Raw genomic sequence first — 20,732 nt, forward strand, 5'->3', positions numbered from 1 at the left:
ATCAGAAAACAACACCTTTCCCTCTGGTTTTCATTCCTGGTGCATTGGCACTGGGGAGGCTGTCAGGGATGGTCAGCCAGCCAGCCAATCGTGGGGCAGGGACACTGGTAGGCAGAAACCAGAACTGTGCATATTGCCTTCCAAACAAGGCTCTCAAGCTGCGCTATAAATATCACAGCATGGGCTAATCTTCGCAATGTGCCTGTGAAGTAAGCATTACTCCCACTTTACAGAGTGATAGAGGTCCCTGTGCAAGTCAGCACCATGGTCCAGAACAGACTCTAGCCAGTGCTGGGCTGTAACCTGGAGACCACATTCCCTGTGTTTCCAGCCCAGCGTTCTATGAGCTGCAGGTACAGTTTCAAAGATGAATTTCATGCCATTCTTTCTCTCTCAATAAGCATAATGCCAGCTCTGGCCCTGCATGCAGCGTTCTTTAGTCCTTCCTTTCAAGCTAGGGTGACCAGATGTCCCAATTTTACAGGGACGGTTCCGATTTTTGGGTCTTTTTCTTATATAGGCTCCTATTACCCCCCCAGCCCCTGTCCCGATTTTTCACATTTGCTGTCTGGTCACCCTATTTCAAGCTGAGTTTACTGGTCTCCTTCATCCAAGTTAGAAATCTAGTCCATAAAAGGCACACAGGGTCCAGTTCATCCAGAACCCTTGTAGCTATTTACACTCATACAATGAGGGTGAAAAATGGTACCCTTGTGATTTCGTAGTGCTTCACTTTGCACAAGGCGCAAGGCTGAACTGGGCCCACAGAAAAATCCTCCATCCTAAGTAGGAGCTGACCTCCCAGAGTAACCTGGAGCCAAGAAGTTAGTCCAGTTAAAAGAAAAGTCACACTAAACAAGTTTGACAGTGTTTTTTTTTTTAATAAATAATATTTTGGCACAGAAATATACCAAGTTTTACAGAATACAAACTGCAGGGTTAATTACTGTGAATATTACAGAGAGAGAGGGGAAGAAATTCCCATCTATCTCCCTCTGTTCCTTTTCAGGCTCCGGTGGATCCTGATCATATATATAGACCATATATACCTCTCAGCCCGCTAAGGCCCACGTGTGGAACACAGACCCAGGAGAGAGACACAACAAACAGGAGTGCAGACATCTGCAAACAATGCAAGCGTGGTGCCTGGAACAGAAATAACATTTTCCCTGTTTCCTGAGTCCACCTTTCTACTATCAGACATTTTCCAGCATGAATGAGTGAGAACACAGGATGTGCTTGGGCCAGAGGCAAACCTTGGACAGTTGAGCGGTATATGTAGTGACGGGAGTTTCCACCCAGCTGAAATGTCCTTTCAGGTGCTCGTGGGGGGAGATTTGTGCTCGGTAACATTACAGGGATGGCAGTGCTGGACTAGCAGTGAGACCACCACAGTGGGGGGATGCCAACAAGGGGGGGGGCATGAGGGAGAGAGCAGGAGCCTTCCTTGCTAAACAGAGATCCTTGCAATGAGGAACTCACCAGCAGGGTTGTAAAGGGGCCAGTTGGAGGTGCAACTCAGAGAAGCAACTGGATTGCTTTCCAAGATGGCATGCAACAGGAGTATGGGCAGTTTCATTCCCTCAGCAATTCCTTTCACGCTTATCCTAAGTGTGAGCTGTGGGTCCTTTTACCAATCAGGGCATAAGTGCACTGTGCAACGCATGGGCACTACACAAACATCACCAATAATCCATTTCTCCTCAAGAAAGTAACAGAGCTGAACCATTGTTCGGATCCAGTAAGCAGCTACTTTTCCAAAGGGGACACCTTCATGTTAAATATCAGACCCTGCAAGACAGAATTGGCCTTCCAGTGTTATTAGCAACACTTTGGATTCCTAAAAGCAAACAGAGTTCACTTTATGCCATTTGTGTACTGGGTGCACTTCATGGCCCGCTGCGCTGGGTCACTTTCTGATCACTGTCAGTTTTACTGTCTGACTCCTCTGCCTTAGCAGAATATTGCAGCTTTTAGATTCATAGGGCTGCAGAAGAGGTTTAAAGAGTTTGGGGCACACAGTTTTTGTTGATTTCATTAAACATTTTGCTGGGGTTTCTCTTTGATTTTACTGTCCTCATTGTGCTTCTGTTTTCTGAAGACGGGGGAAGAGAAGGAAAAAATTTGGAGTGAGGCAAAAGGCCACCAGGAAACAATAACAAAGGTGATGTCAGTCAGACAGCCAAATTCACTGCTGGTGTAGGACAATGGAGTTGTGCCCTCATAAGAGCAGGGACTTTGGTCCACTGTTTAATTAAGTTGCTCTCTGTAACTACTCATGATGTTCAGTTCTCAATGCTCCGACCCCAATAAAAAGCCAGTGACTAAAACACAGATTTTGCAAAAAAGATATTTAGAAAACCAAACATGATCAGTGCATCTGACACTGTTTCTTTAAAAAAAAAAATGCTGGCAAAATTCTGTGAGATCCAGGCCTTAGCCAAACCAGCCCACACTCTCAATTTCTCCACATTCCAGGCATTCTGAAATGGGCCCAAGAACAGATACGAGGGAGCAGCATGGGAGCGTGAGGTCCACTATTGCTGATGGAAGCTGGGACAGGGAGTGTGCACTGCAACTCTAGAAAGTCTGACAGCGCATTCTGGTTTTAAATTGGTAGCCCTAGAGCCTGAAGTTCAACACAGACCCTAGAGAAACCCCACAGATAATCCAATCCATGTCCACGCACCAAAGCACTCTTAAACCCATAAGGAGAAGAGTCCTCTGCAGACAGAGGAAGCTCAAAAGAACCTGGAGAATCTTATAGGGAACTTTCCTAAGCTCTGCCCATTTATCCTGTGCTGGATCCTTTGTACCTTGATCCAAGGATCTCAAGGCACTTTACATGCGATGAATTTAGCCTCACAACACCCCCACAAGATACTGTCCCTCCGGAGGAGGAAACTGAAGCACAGATAGGGTAAGTGACTGTCCCAAGGTCACACAGTGCCTCAGTGACAGGGCCAGGAACAGAACCCAGACCTTCTAACTCCCAGTCCTATGCCTTAACCACAATCTGTCCAACAATATGCAGCCTTTGTATGTTTGTGATGTTTCATAGATCTCTTTACAGTTACAGGTGACCAGAAGTCATAGGAAAGAGTGGAGATTTGACCTCCTGGTTGCATATAAAGCACAGTGCTGTGAACATGGGATCTTCAACAGAGAGTCACATTTGTGAAGCTTGGTAATGGCTTGTATCAAACACGCACCATGCAGAAAATGCCTCCTACCCATATGGCCAGCCCCAGCCTCTGGGAGAGGGTAAGAGTCCACCAGCCCCGACAACTCCCTGCACAGCACTTCCTGCTGAACAGAAACACTGCAAAGCACCTGAGTTGATGGCAGCACGGTACAGTTGGCTAATCAGAGCATCTGAGTGTCTAGGGATTTTCTTTGAGTTATGGGCTGGACAGCACTGAGTTCCTCTTTCCCCCACTTTACTTCACAAGAGCATGTTCACCCACAATTCCCCTCTCCCCTCTCCCTCGTTCCTCTGCTCTCCCTCATCTGTGCCTCCTGCTTCCTCTAGCTCTGCCCTGCCAGCTGTGAGCCCCAGAAGGCAGCAAGGGGCAGCACAAGACACTGAAGCAAGCCAGGCTTGCCTGACCCTGGCAGGTGCACCAGGCCCTACGGTCCCAAGTCAGCGCGCCCTGACCTCACAAAGCCCCAGGGATTCCCCTCTGCCTTGGCAGGTTCTGTACAGTAGCCTCAGCACAGATCATGCTGTGCGCCTTGGAGACCGGTCTCATATCCTCACCTTGCAGAGCTGATGGTCCCACAGAAGCAAAGCTGCAGGCAGGACAAATGGACCTGGGGAAGCATGTCTGGGGTGGAGGATGGCAGGGATGCTGCACTGCATCTGCCTCCAGCCTGGTGAGCATGTAGTTCAATGCATCCCTTTCTGCAGATAGTTCACAGACTGCACTGGTAGAGGAAACTGGAGCATGGTGGGATGGGGAAAGGGATGGAAAGACATCCTCTTTAACTGTATCCAATTTGTGGGAGAGCCCTGGCAGTGGACTGGGAGGAGGAACGGGGAAGGGTTGAGGAAGAAGAGGCGTCCCCAAATGTAAAGAAAGGGAAGAACCTTAAAAATCTGCCAGGACCAATCTTTGATTTGGCGTCATGCAAGGCAAAAGGACAGACCACTGCCCGCCTGCTTCAGCCATACACAGAGACAGGAGGCACAAGAGGACAATCCCAGCTCAATGCCCTCATCCCCAATTGCTACAGAAGCACCGCTCACTAGAACAGATGTTATGAAAAGCAGTGATCATTGAGACACAAACCCCAGTCCCCACCTCTAGAGACATTCTCTACACAGGCGCTAGCCCCTGGGATATTCCCCTTTGGAAATAAGATACAGGATCACAAAACGTCTCCCTGGTTGCAGCCGCATCCCGCAGAAGATCACAACGATGCAGAATGCAGGTGGGCAGAATGAGCAGAGAAGAGGGAGGAGGCCGATATAAACTGCATCTGTCTCACTGTTCCAGGTAACAGAGCTAGAGAGTGGATTTGTTTCACCCCTTGTGCAAAGCTGTGCAGGGATCTCAAGTGATTGACTTTCACACACACACACACACACACACACACACACACACCCCTGGCAAGAAACCAAGGAAAAGTAAATCTTCCAAAGGCAAAATAAAATATTAGTGCTAAACAAGTGAGCAGTGAAATAGCCAGGACCATCCCCTACCCTCTCCCAGAACAAAGATCCCACAGTCCAGATGCAGGGAAAACAGGACCTCGTCCAGATGTAGGAACAACAGGATTGCTGAGGCACATACCATCATCGGCTCCATTGATGGATGTTGCAAGAAACATTGAAAAGGTCCTGTCTGTCTGACCGCTGGTCCCATGTCTACGGGCGTCTCAGCGTCATGGGTGCTGGGGACAGCGTGTGCATATGCAGTGGGGCTGAGGTGGGTGCCGAGGCAGCAGTGCGGCTGTTTCAAACACAGGACGACACTACACCTATTTTTTGGATTGAACACACCGACGAGAACCCCACAGGGCCAGCGACAATCTGCCACTCATCTCCTGCTGTTACGGCACTTATGGGAAAGGGCTAGCAGGGCCATTCTCCCTTCTCGCAGCCTGGCGCTCCACAGAGCACCCCTCCCCGCTTCTGTGAGTGCCACGGCACACGGGCAGAGCTGCCTGTTTGGGGTGGGCAGGAAGCACCTCTTGCCCCTCGGGAAGGTTTTGTTCATGCTGCTCCGCTCTTCCCACTACAAAAAGAAATGGGGCTTTGCTGGGATACAGGGAGAGGAACTCCACTGCTATGAGATCCCTTCACCCCAGTGATCATAGGCACCCAGGAACCTAACATAATCTGCCAGGGTGCCTCTCGGGGGCTGGTCTCTCTCCATGCAGAGCCTGTGCGAGCTGGCTTGTGGCTGCAGGAGAGAGAGGATTTCCAGGGCTTGTGCCTTCTTGCATCGGTGGCTGCTCTCCGCTGCACCCCAGCCTGGACTCTGGTGCCACCTCCCCGTTAGCGATGGTTATTTTTGGTGAGCGAAGAAGGTAAGGCTTTTCCGTGATGGCATTGTCTAGTAAAAGTGAGAGAGAGAATCACACCAAAAGGAGGGTCCAGGCGCAGGGAGCTAGCGCCGCTATTTGCCCAAGGTAGGGGCCACACCCACTATCTCTTCGTATTTGGGCGGTGGGTCATTGTAGGAGATGCAGGTTTCCTCACCACTGCTGCTCTCCGGGTGACCGGTCACCTCCTCATAGGAAGGGGGAGGGGTGGCGCTAGACAGTCTGGAGAGGATGGAGAAGGAGTGCTCCGGCGGATAAAGAGTGCCTCCTGCTCTGCCATCAGCAGGCACCCTGGTGCCTGGCTCGCGCTGGGACTGGCCTTCCCCCTGGCTGTGAGAGGTCTCTCGGTACACCATGACCCTGGGGAGGCTGCGGCCCGCTCGGCTGGCCAAGTAGCGGTTCTGGGCGTACGAGGGACGGTGGCGCGTGGCCTTCTGTAGCTGACACCTCCAGATGATGAACAGGGCAATGACTATGAGCAGAGCCACTCCCAGGAGAGGCACCACCACATACATGGCATCTGAGCGCTCCGTGCCCTGCCCGGGGTCCTTGACGGAGTATATGGAGTTGGTGTATCCTTTCCAGAACTCCATCTGCAGAGGGGAACAAACCAGCACCAGTCACAGGCATTTGTGTCAGAGCAGCGCCCCTCAGCTTGGGAGCCAAAGGAAGAGGGCAGCCGCAAGGGGCTGCTCGCTTACATGCCTGACTTCCACTCTGTAGCTGAGGTAGAACTGTTCCGCCACCTCCTACTGGTTCCCCTCCAACGGAGCACAAACCAGGGAGCCAGTACCTGAGACATCATGGGAACCAGTGCACAGGTTTCTGGGCTCTCGCCCTGGCAGCAGCAAGTGGCCCAATGAGAGGCCGAGGGCGCCTGTGCTAGCACCACCCCCTGCCCTGGTTAGACTGGGGGGCAGGGAGTGTGCCACAAGCACATGGTGGCAGTGCCAACAATGCCTTGCCAACACCATGGCTCGCAGTGAAAGGACACCTGGCAGGGAGATGGCCTTGCTTGGGAGAGGTGGGTAACAGAAAACTGAGCTCAGGTTTCCTGATGACACCAGGGAACAAACCACCTCATGGGCAGGGCAATCCACTCTCTCTCCCCTCCATCTCCTTCACCACCCCCCTCAGGGCTCGAGTTATTCCATCTCCTCAGGCTCTGGTCCCCACAGATCTCGCCCCCCGTGTACCGTTTTCTCCTTGTTCTCAAACACCTCCTTGACCTCCTCATAGCTGCAGATCTCCTCGATGCACTCCCGCTCGATGGTGCCCTGGCGGAACTCCTCCAGGAAGCTGTTGGCCCGGGGGAAGCGTTTGAGAATTGAGTGGGCGTTCTTGGCCCCCAGGAACACTGCAACACACAACACAGAGAGGTGCTGAGGACTCCCGCACACCCAGCCCCACAATGATCCAACCAGTGGCCTCTCACTGCCACAGGGCACAGGCTACTACACAGATGGCAGCTTCGGGTACCCAGCAGCACAGGTGCCCATCGGCTACGCTACACAACCCAGTGCTAGAGTCCACCCACCCAGTCCCGCTAGCTAAGAAGGCACAACGTCCTACCAGAGAGAGGGTAGAGCAGGAGCTGAGCAGCCCTTACAGGCTCTCCCACTGCCTAGGACCAAGCTGGCCAGTGCTAGCGTGATGGAGCCAGATGGGAACCGTGCGCTGGGCTAAGGGAGGACAATGGCAAGAGAGATTCACAAGTAGAGCTTTAATAGTCCCCTACCAGCAGAACACAATGACCTCGGCACTGCCATATCACAGCCCATCCCCCTCTCTCAACAGTCTGAATGCTTCAAAGAGCGTCCAGGACTAGATTGAGGGGGAAACTTGTGAGTCCTACACTGGGCTGGTTGTAACTTCAGGCCCTCGGTGCTATTGTCCATTCCACCCCACTGCCCAAGAGAAAGCCAGTGCTGTTGGGATGCAGGGGGGGAGGAGATCAGAACCCAGCCCGCAACCAACCCATACAATGCAGCTCTGGGCCACCATCCACTAAAAGCATCAGCCAAACTCCAGGGGGATTTTAGTCCCGCCTGGGGTATATTGTTCATGTTAAAACCCTGGCCTTTGGTCCTGCTCCCTGAATGCAGCTGAGGGTGTCCTGTTGCAATATCACCCACCTGCAGTCTCCTGTCTAACAGCACCGGAAACCTGCGCAACACCCAATCTGGGCTGATGCAGCCATCCTGTATCGCCTGCCCTGGTTCCTTATAATAACAAGTGCACTCAATTCAATAGGCTGGGAACCATCAGCTAGATTACAGGCAAAGCGCCCACTGCGACAGGTGACCAGAGCACAACTGGTACCGCTATGGCACCGCCCCATTTATGGCTACAATAGGAGGAGGCAGCCCCAGGGCACAGGGAAGAGGCATGGATGGAGGAACAGGAACAGGGTCTGCGCCCTCCACTGGCAGGCTGCGTTGCCGGCAACACCACTTCTGTTCAGAAGAACCAAAGCGTCATGCGTCTATTTGCTGCCAGAATCAATAATGAGCAGGGACTCTTTGTTAAGAGGCGCCACTGTCTGAGGGAAGGAGAGTGGGGCTTTTGCAGCCCTTCTCTACATCATCACCTCAGCCCATGCTGCACATTATAGGCCAGCAGATTAGGCGGCATCTGCACCAGCGCTGAACCGCGGTAGCTGCAGCAGGGGATGATGCCAGTCTAAGTACCAACCAGCCAATGCACCTATGCTAGCCGTGCTCTGCCCCCCCCCACCTTATGCTGCATTACCAATCCCACGTTCCCAGCACACCACTGCAGGGTGGGAGATTCTAAAAGGCCTTCTGTGACCCCAGAGGGATTGTCGGAGATGAGGCCAAACTCCCATAGTTCCCCAGGAGTTGGCATTATTTCCGATTCCCTTTCTCAAATGGGCCAGGACAAATGCTCAGCTCAGGAATGATTCCAGCTGGAGCTTTGGAGAAGCCGTCCTGAGGTGCATCCAACAGCTGCTACGAGGTACAGGAGAGCCCCAACAGCACCTGTGAAGAGCCAGAGACCAATACCAGCACTCACGCAGCTTCAGCTGCAATGCTCATGCCCCTACCCCACCCATGGCTGGATCTGTGCAGTATGCAAGGATGACACTCTGCAGATGAAATCCCACTTTGAGTCCTCACCATGTCACAGACTGGGAACACCAAGTGGTTCAGGACCTGTGAGGAGCAGCAAGCAGCTGCATAACTTCATACTAAGGAAGGACACTTTTCAGTGCAGTGGGTGTGGGACTAGCCCCAATGCAGAAGCACCAGCCCACAAGGAGGAGACAGCCAATCACCCTGCAGAAGAGTGGCAATTGCCCTGTGGAAGCTATCCACCCAGGACAGTTATTTATCCCTTGGGTCCCAGTTTGGGGCTGGGAAGTCTCCTGCAGGTGCTTGTTTCAGACTCTCGCAATAGCATGGCATTCCATGCAGTGGCATGTGCTCAGATCAGAGCAGCCAAGGTAGCAGAGAGAATTCATGGATTTAAATAACCAGGTTGGCTCCAATCAATGGAACCTATGCGCCTATTGTGTGCTCTGTCCCAACAAGTCAGAATGTGCTCATAGGAAGGGGTCCTACTCACTGGGGTTCACAGGAAGATCATGCAAACATACCTAGAGTGCTCAGAGCACATAGCAGAATGGTCAAACACTCTGGACTCTTCCAGGTGAACCCTACTCTCACTGAATGGCACAGGCACTGATGGGGTCTCCATCCCCACAGCAATTCAGGCTCACCCTGCAGGCCAACCAGTGCCTCAGTTTATGAAACCATTCTCAGATGGCACAAACCCAGAGACCTGTATCCAGGACAGTGCACATTTGAGAGACAAGGCCAGGTGGGTTACCAGCGGTGACACTTCACTGACTACTGTAGCAATTATATCTGCAATCACATGCATTTTGCAAAATCCATGTGAAAGCAAAGGCAAGATCTCCTGTGCACAGTGGAGTGAGAGGGCAGCAGGATTTCAAGCAACTTACACACAGCCAAACTGTTACACATGAAGCAGTTATTCATTAGCACAGCCTGCGATTTGACCAGATAACAAGGGCTCTGTGCACACACTTTCTAACTAATGGCAGGACTTGGAAGAAGAATCATGCTAGCAGTTAACTAAAAATGTTACCTTGTCTTTAACTAGGAGTCATTTGTTGCTATATTGGTGGCAGGTTTCTCCTTGTTTTCATGTGACCTTCATTTTTCCTATTCTCAACTGGTATGGTGAGTGGTTTTATGGAGTATACTACTCCAGAGGCATTGATGTGTATTAGCAATTACTGCTATGACATGCCACCATCTTTTGGTCATGATGGGATACACTTGATGGGTAACTGCATTTACTTTTTTCCCTGTGGTTTATTAATGAGGGAGTTTATGGAAGAGAGAACTGCTGTTGTATGGATTGCGATACTGGCAGACCAGGTAGCAGCTCGTGCTAAGGTCCCCATGTCTCAACTGAACACTGAAAAATACACAACTGGAAGCAGTCTGGCTCACCTGTGTGTTAGTGTTATTAAAATAGGTATTAGAATTTAATAACATGTTTAGACTTTACTGATTGCTTGTGAGTTGCTGCATGCATTAATCTCACCTTACAATATGGGATACAGACTCTAAGTAATATTTAAGCATTTGTATTGTAAGCTTCTGTGACACTGTAGATCACCAGACAGGAGAGAGATATTAACTAGTGTAAAGTGCTGGTCACCAACAGAAGGTGTTACATCCTGGCCAGTAGGAAGGCCCATCAACACCAGATGGACTATTGTAGAACATTAAAGAGAACAAAAGACATTTGTTGCTCTGCTCTCTCCCCCACCCCCCACCCCCCAACAAAGATGAGTCATGCAAGTGGATTCCTCCCATCAGCTGAGTTCACAACTCAGAGCACATAGAATCATAGGACTGGAAGGGACCTTGAGAGGTCATCTAGTCCAGTCCCATGCATGGGGAGATAGGAATAAAAACACCTAACAAGAAAGAACTGGATCTCTATGCTGCTTGGACTCTGGGGGGGCAAGATTTTCTATGCATAAGCAAAAGATTCCCAGAGCTTAGCCTGGGTTAGCCCTAAATGACATATAGAGCTTGCTTTTTATAGAAGCTTCTATTACCTCTTGAAACTTAAGATTGTAACTCATTTGTATATTTATGTTTATCTGCTTTAATCTTGTAAATAACTCTCATTTCCTTTTCTATTTAATAAATCTTTAGATAGTTTATTATAGGATTGGTTACAAGTGTTGTCTTCAGTGTGAGATCTAAAGTGAAACTGATGTATGGTAAGTGACTGGTCCTTTGGAACTAGAGTAAACTGAATATTGCTGTGATTCGTGGTGTAAGGGACCGTTTATCACAAAGGTAGGCTCGCCTGGGTGGCAAGACAGATGGGAGTACCCCAGGAATCTGTCTGTGACCCCATATTAAGGCTGTTATCGTGCCTGAGGAGTTTACACTTAATAACTGACTGGCGAAATCTAAGTATAGAACTCACAGGCAATTTGGGGTTTGTGCCCTGGTTCTTAGCAGTCTGCCCTGAGGTTGGTACTCAGGCTCCCGAGTCACTGCAGACAGCTCGACATGGATAATAGAGAACTGTGTGAAGGATGTGAATTACACTGACTTTTCTCCAGAATCTACTTTATTATACAGAGATGCAGGCCAGCTGCAATACTAGACCAGAGCAACATATTTACAAAAAAAAATGGCAACGGAGAGACTATTTTACAATCATCAAGTGCATCTTGCTGGGGCCCCAGCTCTCCTATTTCTTCAATCTTTGTGAAGGAGTTTCATGGGGAATGGCTGTGAGGGAGCTGTTCCGAGAGGAGCACTGGCCAGCTTAGCAGGGTTGTACTGAGCAGATGATGCAGGGATCGGTTGCTGGGTCAGCTTTGGCTACCATCTGCTCTTCAGCCTTCGTGCACTGGGTGGAGGTTTCACAATGGAGCTGTCTATCCTCAAGTCATTTCCTATCTTGCTGGAAAAAGCCTGGCACCAGCTCCTCGGCCTCCTGCCTCGACCCCTCCAGTCTTTCAGGAGCACATCTCACTTCCTCCTCCTCCTCGCACTGGAACATTCGCTCTGAGCTCCTTTGAGTCTCCCTCTGTGTTTCCTGAAGTAACAAGCCTGTTCCCTGCTTTTCCTGGACCTCAGGTTTGCCAGCCTTTCCACCACTGTGCAACCTGGGCCGTTCCCTGCTCTGGGACATCCACGGTGCTGTACTGGCTTCTATAATGAAAAGAAACAAATAAGAGCTTCAATAAGTGAAGCAAAAGCTCAATCATTCCTTGGATCACCAAGGAACACAATGGAAGCCTTTGTTCTAGCCCAATTTCGAATGCCAGTGCCTCCAGAAAGGCTCTCCTTGGACTGGAGCCCGCAAGGACCCCTTAGAATTCACAACTGTTACAAGAAGGGTGGAGATGCTAAATCATTAGAACGAAGGACAAGGAAGGGATGGGGAGCTACTGACAGTCAGTATAATCACACTACCAAAGGCTACTTATCAGGCAAACAGGAGCCTCGGAGACATGTCTGTGCCGATGGTCCCAACAAGAGTAAGCATGGGATGTCAGAGCAAGGGGGGAGGCTGGCAGGTTAGCCCTGGAGTCACTCGAATGGGCACTGGGGGACAGGCTCAGAGAAAGCAGGGGCTGCGTGAGCTTCTACAGCAGGGGTGGGCAAACTTTTTGGCCTGAGGGCCACATCTGGGTGGGGAAATTGTATGCAGGGCCATGAATGTAGGGCTGGGGCTGGGGGTTGGGGTGTGGGAGGAAGTGCAGTGTGCAGGAAGGGGCTCAAGGCAAGGGGTTGGGGTGCAGGAGGGGGCGCGGAGTATGGGAGGGGGCTCAGGGTCGGGGTTCAGGAGAGGGTGTGTAGTGCACGAGGGGGTTGAGGTGCAGGGTGCAGGAGGGGTTTGGGGTGTGGGCTCCGGCCCCGCTTACCTCAAGCAGTTCTGGGGTGGCAGCGGCACACAGCAAGGCTAAGGCCCCGCACCGCTCCCGGAAGTGGCCAGCATCTCCGGCAGTGGCTCCTGGGGGTGGGGTGAGGCAGGCAGCTCCGCCATTCGCTGCCCTTGCCTGCGGGTACCACCCCCCACCCCAAAGCTCCCATTGGGTGCGGTTCCCTGTTCCCGGCCAATGGGAGCTGCGGGGGGCAGTGCCTGCAGGAGAGGGCAATGCACAGAGCCCTCTACCCCCGCCTCTCTCCCAGGGACCACAGGGATGCGGCGCAGGGCCAGGGCAGGCAGGGACCCTGCCTTAGCCCCTCTGTGCCACAGGGCTGGCAATCCCACAGGCTGGATTGAAAGCCCTGATGGGCCAGATCCAGCCCACGGGCCATAGTTTGCCCTTCCCTGTTCTCAGTGTAAAGGGGAATAAGCAGTGCCTCCAAATTGGATCCGGGGAGGGGACGGGGGACGACGACGACGGGGGGCGATTTTCAAAGGCACTAAGACCAGTGAGCCCCACTGACTCTCAACAGCAGGGTGTGCCCCTGAAGATCTCCCTCTGTACGCTGGAGCACAAGCGTCATGAAAGGTTTACAGACAGAGAGGAATAAGGATTAAGGTTAATTGGTATCCACGGTAGATTTCTTTCAATGCATTCAGTGCCTGACAGCAGGTAGGGTAAGCAGTAATTATCCTGGCAGCTCCCATGGCCTGTGTTAGATCTATATCACTTTGCTATCAAAATATGCCAATGACTGTCTTTTATGCATTAATCAGACAGAACGGCATGTGACTGAGGCCAGATAAGAGCAGAATGCTAATTGGATGCCATGGCCCAGGGGCCAACAGATGCAGTGCCACAAACATTTGGCCACAGCAGCCAAGAGGTAGCTTCCTGCCACCCAGGTCTTATTCGTAGGCTTAAGCTGCAGTTTGTGTTATTTTTGTTTTCCCCCCTTACTTTGCCAGCTTCGAGTCCAGGCAGATGGCATTGCTCAGTGGCTGTTGGGTAAAGCCACCCTAACAGCAAACATGGCTCATACAGCCAGAAAGGCATTGGGCAGGGTTACTGAGCGGGAGGCCAGAACTGGGGAATTACTGGGGAAGGGCCTGGTAGCTGTGGAGCCAGGGAGGGCAGGGGGAGGGGTGAGGCCTTCCACCCTTGTCTGAGGTGACAAGTGCCTTTTAAAAAACAGTCATGGCAGCATCCATAAGAAGCCACAAAACTCTTCCCCCTGCACCTGCACTCAGCCTCCTCACTGGCACAATACATATAACAAAGAGCTGCATACCTGGCACAGAGCAGCCCTCGTCCCCCGGGTCCTCCTGCTGGCTCAGCTCGACCGCTGTCTCCACTGTTAGGTCTGGATCCTGGCATGCCCCAAGCAGATCCCGAGACCCCAGCAAGATCCCTGGCCTCTCCCAGTCTGGCTTCAGAACCAACGCTATCCTCAGCTCTCAGCGGAGCACCGCACGCAGCCTCTGTGCCATGCAGCAGCACATCAGGCTGCACACAAGAGCGAGCAGGAAGGATTCAGTGTAGCTCTTTAAAGATCAAACATGCTTTTCCCACCCTGCTATTATTGTCCCAGCTTTATCATACTGAACCATCGGGCCCTCGATATTGTCCCAGCACTGCTCGCTAGTCCGAGCAGCGGCCATTGCAGTGGGTTACTTGGCTGTTCACTTACATAGCGACTGCAGGGCCTGGGTCACCTCACCTCCCCTCCCCAGCTAGTCACCAATGCCCACAGCACTCTCAGATCTGCCCCTACCATGCTCCCAGGAAATCCTCCTCAGAGCCATGCTGGCGACTGCAGAACAAAGTCAAATTGCTGCTGAAGAAGTGGGTTGTTGTGAACACAGTGCACAAATGAGCGCCACCGTCTGGGCAGCACAGGTAACAGGCCCCAAGCCAAATGGCCCCTTGTGCCACACAGCACAGAAAGCAGACCAGGCAGGCTGCCTAAGCAGTGACCAGTACACTGTGGGAAGGGCAGAGCAGTACTCCATGCACGACTGGGGCTATTAGGCCAGCGATCTGTGCCCACTCTGGCTTGGTAAGGTGGTGAGAGCAAGGCTGAGCCAACTGGTGGCATAACTGAAAATGCACAGTTGGGTGGGGGTGCCTGGTGTGTTACAGGCGTGCGAGAGGGACCAGCAATTCACCCAGCTGCTCTACTGGACACCAGACTCCGACTCTGCAGCCAGGGAACACACAGCGAAGAGATGTGCAGGAAGAGATAAAGCCATGCCTCATGCCTCTGATCCTAGAAGGAGCCATGACGCTGCCCCACCTCTGAGATCCAAGGCAACACAGCCTATTTCCTACCATCTTCTCAAAGAGGAGGCTGCCAGCCCTTTCCCCCCACCACGTGCAAGAGACCCATCCCCCCCCACACCTCTTCCTCCAGGAGGGGTGGAGAGACCACGCTTGCCCCTCCCTGCCCTTGAGGCCCTCATTGGGAAATACTTACTTGCCATGCTGCCTTGCTCAGACACTCAGGGCTCTCACCTACCTGTTGGGAAGAAAATGGGAGAGTCATGGAGCGTTCAAAGTCGCAGGCCCTTGGTTCCAAGCCCTTGGTCACACGAGTAGCAGGGACTGATCCATGGGGAGAGATGGCTTTTTCTGGAGCCTGGGCAGCCTGCTGCAGGTTCCAGCTGAGCTCTATATACCCATCATCTCTACAGGAAACCATGACCCAGCCAATACAGCCTCCAGGCTCCTTTGGTACACACCACACGTCACAGAATGGCAGCTGGCCCTCACCAGCTCATCCAACCCACTTTCAGCCCTCCCACCCCATATATCCATTCGGCATCTGATCTGCCCCAAGATCTCCCGGTTTCAAGACAGAGCATATCAGCGGCTCTGCATAACCCCAGTGCCCCCAAGAAGCAGGCTACAAGGCCTATGGGGATTCCCGTCAGTCAGCTCAGGGCATCCTTGTCTCTCAGAGAACAAATGTGCCCCACTTCAGTAGAAGAGGGTAAAAACACCCCCATGGCTTCTGCTCCATCACATCATGCAGGAGAGATGTAGCACACTCCGGTCCCCACACATTAACTGGCTGCTTCATATCATCTAGCCTCAGGCTGGTGGACAAGAGGCATAGAACATGCAGGCTTGCAAAGTGCTTTACAACCTCTCCCCACCACAGCAGACTTTATAGTTCACTGCCAGGCTACGTCCAAAATCCGCTGCCCTAACATTAACTACCCTTCACCCCAAGGCCAGCGCCTCTTACGTGGCCAGGAAAGCTCTGCCAGCCAGTCTAAACCCACAGTGTGCACTTAGGAGCCTTACTGGTCTGAGAATTTACAGCCCAATCCTGCAACCTGCTGAGGCCAGGTCTATACCACAAAGTTTTCCTGGAATAGTTATGTAGGGCAGGGGTGTGAAAAAATCCACACCGCTGACCAACACAGCCAGGCTGCCAAAAACCTCCATGTAGATGCTGCTATGCCAGCACAAGTCCTTTTACCAGCATAGTTTATGTCGTTTGGACAAAAGATCTCTTTATGCCACATCTCCTCTAGGTGGCTCTATTAGCATAGCTACTAGTATAGCCTCTCTCATGTAGACTGCTTGGGGGTGTTCTCAGCTCCCTAAGGCAGTAGGAATTGAGGATGCTCAACCACCTCACAGAATCAGGCCCTTGAAGAAGAGAGTTTGAACACCTGAGTGCATACAGAACCATGTCCATAAAATGAAAGATGAGCTAGATGGCCAGGAGCCCAGAGCCAACCCAGAGGGTGAGAAATAAACAAGATTTCTTCACCCAGAGGTGCTAGATCAAAGCCGATCTCCACAGCACATAGATACTGTACTACAGGCTTGAAAACTGCACCTGGCACCTGCTAGCTTTAGGGTGAATACACCAGCCACATGAAGGAAGAAACACCCCCTTTACCCCCCACTGAGAGCTCCTGCCCACAGAATGTAAGCTGTTTGGGGCAGGGACCATCCATTCTGAGTTTGTACAGCACCTGGCACATAGGGGCCCCAGTAATGCATCAGGGCCCAAGGCACCACTTCAACACAAGTTGAGTAACAGTAATATAGTAATAGTATCCCAGCCACTAGAAAGAGAGGGTGCTGGAATGCAGCCTGCTACTCTATCCTTCCCCCCCACCTCCCGGCTACTGCTACTCTACCCAAGCCCTTCAACAGCCTCCAATTTATTTATTTTTGAGCCCTTCTCCTCCATGAACTGTTCCAGTGGATGCTTCTGCTATTCACAGCTTTCCCGCATACCTGCAGAATGACAACTGCTGACTGTTTCACTGCTGCTCAGCCTACTGAATAGCAGCAGTGCAAATGAGAAGAGTTCCATTAATGCTGCACGGCAAAACTAACAGCACAGTAGTGGTGCTACAGCTGTCAGCAAACTCAGGAAGGCAATACTACATTTGGAAGGTTAACTTGCTGTAAACAATGAAATCACATTGTGTACAAGGGTCTGGTGTCTCTCCACAAACAGGAGCCATTTCCTATTCACCGGTGACAAGTGGATCCTTCAGACTCTATTCTACCACCTCCCCATTGTGCTCTGCTAGCCAGCTCAAGCCCATGATGCATCATTACAGGAATTCCCTGGCTCTTCTCCCCACATCTCAGATCTGCACAGCAGAACCCATCCCCCTCATTCTGACCATGTAATACAGTGGCACAATTCCATCCAGGGGCTCTAGTGACACTGCAAACCAGAGAAGTAAAAAGATTCTCACCGGACTTTACTTTTATTATTGGGGGGCGGAGGGAGGAGAGAAGAAGAGGAGAAACAACAAGAAATAAAAGCTACACTAGTCTGAGGTCCAGGATTTACAATACGCAGATCTAGATCAGTCCTTAAGTAGCTCAGCAACAGTTTCTAAGTAAAGTAGTTTCTAAGCCCAATTACTTTACTCACCAGTGCTAGAAATAAATGTCACATCTCTTCAAAACCCACAAATCTAAGGCTTCCAGTAGCACAGAGCAGTTGTTTCTCACCCCAACAGGGCAGGGAGTAGTGAACCTTGCACACAACCTCTTTTTGGTTATTACTAACATTTCTACCCACCAACACCACAACTATGTCTTACATGATTTTAGAAGCTGTTGTATCAAGAATGGTTAGACATAGAAAATAAGTCTGTAGCCATATGGAATGCACATTTCAATGGCCTAAAGCATTCATCTCTAGCAGGCTGTGAAATATTGACTGCAAAATACATGCTGGAATTAAAGTGGAGATGAAGGAAGAAAGCAAGATAGCAGACTGTAAAATCAGGTTATCTCAGATAGCACCAGGGGCTAGGAAGACAGATTGGACCAATATAGATGTTTTCAACACTGGAAATTTTTTCTAAGGTCTGGTTAGCCCAATAGAGGAAACTTTGGTCCGTAAAACATTGATGTGACACAGGTTGAGAACTTGTAACTATCCAATTGGATCTTCTATGGACTATAACGTGGTCAGTTGCATCGACTATAATCAGGGGTTGCTTTGGTCTGGTTAATTTTTGCTTATGTTCAGTTTTCATCTTCATCAACAATACTTAGAAGGGACAAGGTGGTCTACAATCATTAATTTATCCTCACACAAGTCAGTGGCAAGAGCTGGGATTAGAAATCAGGAATCCTGGCTCATTAGGCCACACGGTGTCTCTGATGAGCAGCGGTGTACACCCCTCTTCAGAAAAGACACGTTTCAGGGGGTAGGGGTATGAGTGTGTGGGGAGGGGGGCATCATTTTAAGAAAAGCTGATATTTTAAGCTTAATTATAAGATTGAGGCCAGGCTGGTAATATTTGAACTATGCATGCAAGGGGCCAGCTGATGCGATGCAGGTCGTGTGAGGAAGGTGAATATATTCCTAGCACAAAGGAGTAGGGCTATTTAATCCAATGGAAAAACAACCTGGTAGATGAGAGCTTCAATATTCATGTGTATACTATACACATGATTGGCATGCATGTATCATAGCAGCAAGTGACATAGATTATATATAAATACATTTACATTCTGGGCACGAATTTCACATTTCTAAACACACCAGCATTATAGGCACCCATACAAAACACAGGGTCTGGAACTCAAAATACTCCACCTCAAAGGACACTGAAGAGTTAATTTTTTCTGCCTAAGGATGACAAAAACCTGAGGAACCCAAACCCAGAGCCCAGCCTCAACGCCCACCCGATCGGTTCCCCTCCCTCCTTCTCCGAACAGTGTTTTCCTCCTCTATAAATACACCATCAATAGGAGGTTGCCATGGCAATGGTGAGGAGGCGTGAGGGATACAGCAATGGGGATGCTGATGCAGTCACACATTCGTGTCTTCCAGACCTCGCAACCCCCGGGCTCCCTCCATCCAACGATGATGCTGTGGAAACCGTGCTGGTAGAATATGGTGTCCTCTGCCTCTAGCACTACAGGCAGACTCTGCGTGGGTGTGCGGTCTGGGGGAAGGATGTACGCAGACAGAGAGGTTAGCCAGAACCCCTGATCCTCTTGCCAGCACAGGAGCGGGTTGCGGGATTCCATAACACTACTGACGTGTGGTGGCACGTCGGGAGGCTGCCGGATTGCTGGGCGTCATACCGCCAAGGATGCCAACTGCTTTGCAAGTTCGAAGAACTATTTTTGTTTTCAAAGCCAAGAGCAACACATCGGGGAAGGCTCCACAGGCTCCAATTCTCAGAGACCACAAAGCCCCATGGTGGCCAGGATGCCATCCCCACAAACCAATCCACAAACCCTCAATGGGACCAGAATTCGTCCTAAACAAATCCTAAAACTCACCAGGTTTGGAGTGTATGCTTGCAAACAGCTGTGTAAACTGATATGTACCAGCCAGGCACCTTCCTCAGCCCCCTGGACCTCCCCCGAATCCCACTGTAGCCAGTGAACACACCTTCCCCCACAGTCCACAGCACCCACACACCCTAGCAGATGCTTTCCCAGCTCCTCAGAGCTTAGCACTCAAGTACCGATTCGTTTCACTCTTCCCTCCATTGCCATCATGCTTCCCCTTCCCCCCTCTCCATCCCAACCCCTCTTTCCTTCCCCACCACTTCCCTGACATTCCTGCCTCCCTCCTGATTCCCAAAGGCAGACTCAACCCCATTCTTCTCTATTCCAGTCCCCAAAGCTCCAATCCCACCCTCCCACTCAATCCCCTCTTCCGGTACTGTCCCTCACCCCTCTTCTAGCACACCCCTCAGCCTCCCACTCAGTCTCTACTGCACCCTCAATTTCCACAGTCCTGGGTTGTTTCCAGCTCCTAAAAATTCATACTACTTCACACTACCCTGTCCCCTCCTGCCCCATTTCTTCCCCCCTTCCCCTCCACTTCCCAGTGCCCCCACCCCAGAAATCCATCTCATCTTCCTCCAGCCCCCCTGCCTCTTCCCCATACCTCTATCCACCCCCCCATCCGTATAAGCCCCCTCCCCATACCCACTCCTCTATCCACCCCTCATCCCTACAGGCCCCCTCCCATTGTCCTCTCCTCCCCCTTTCCTCTAGCCTCCTGGCCCTTCCCCTCCATCTCCCTCCCCCAACCCAAACCTACACCCCCTCACCCTCCCCAAACCCCTTCTCCTCTCATCCTCTGCCCCTTGCCCCACCCCATGACCCTATCCCATGGCCCTCCCCTCTGTCCCAGCCCTATGCACCCTAAACCCCCACCCCTTCTCCCCTCTGCATGACCCCTGCCCATCCACCCCATACCTCTTACCCCTGCCCCTTCTCCCCTACCCACCCCCCTTCTTCCTTCCCCATCCACCCCTTCTCCCGTCCCCATTTTCCCCACCCCTTCGCCCCTCGCCATGATGACCCCCACCCCATACTCCTCACCATGACCCCCTCCTTGTACTTCCCATTACCCCCTCGCCTTGCCCTAGTCCCACTCCCTCCCCTCGGTACCTCATGCCCGCCGCAGCTCCGGGCTCCCCGCGCGCGTACACACACAGAGCCGCCGGCGCCCCGCCCGCCCGGCGCAGCCCAAGCCTGCAGCCACCAGTGTCCACCCGCGGACAAGGGACGAGGCGGGGCCGAGCCGCCCTCCCTGTCCAATCACAGAGCGGGGGCGGAGCTGGCAGACATCTATGGCCAATCATTCAGCCGCTAAGGCGTGAGCGCTCCATCTAGTCTGCCCAATCATAAAATGGGAGGGGAGGGACGCCTCTCCCACTGTGACCAATCAGCGTGGCAGAGGCGGGCGTTGCCGCCT

The 20,732-nt window shown here is 51.7% G+C and overlaps 1 protein-coding gene across 5 annotated transcripts; it reads right to left on the minus strand.

Moving 5' to 3' along the window:
- Positions 1–860: 860 nt before the first annotated feature.
- PRRG3 (proline rich and Gla domain 3) lies at positions 861–20,632 on the minus strand. Of its 5 annotated transcripts, XR_010590219.1 has the most exons (5): positions 20,426–20,609; positions 14,988–15,029; positions 13,803–14,017; positions 12,506–12,594; positions 11,182–11,789 (listed from the first exon to the last, which is right to left on the minus strand). XR_010590219.1 is itself a non-coding variant. In XM_005285695.4 (4 exons), exons 2-4 carry the CDS (start codon positions 14,992–14,994, stop codon positions 5,625–5,627), a joined length of 687 nt encoding a protein of 228 aa, XP_005285752.1. In that variant the 5' UTR covers positions 14,995–15,029; positions 20,426–20,632; the 3' UTR covers positions 861–5,624. The 5 variants fall into 5 exon arrangements, 2 of the variants coding, with proteins under 2 accessions (XP_005285752.1, XP_005285751.1); XM_005285695.4 differs by lacking the exons at positions 11,182–11,789; positions 12,506–12,594; positions 13,803–14,017 and adding exons at positions 861–6,143; positions 6,747–6,907 and having other exon boundaries at positions 20,426–20,632; XM_005285694.4 differs by lacking the exons at positions 11,182–11,789; positions 12,506–12,594; positions 13,803–14,017; positions 20,426–20,609 and adding exons at positions 861–6,143; positions 6,747–6,907; positions 19,301–19,823.
- Positions 20,633–20,732: the final 100 nt, after the last annotated feature.

The sequence above is a fragment of the Chrysemys picta genome, chromosome 9, assembly GCF_011386835.1.
Source record: "Chrysemys picta bellii isolate R12L10 chromosome 9, ASM1138683v2, whole genome shotgun sequence".
Classification (NCBI taxonomy): domain Eukaryota; kingdom Metazoa; phylum Chordata; order Testudines; family Emydidae; genus Chrysemys; species Chrysemys picta.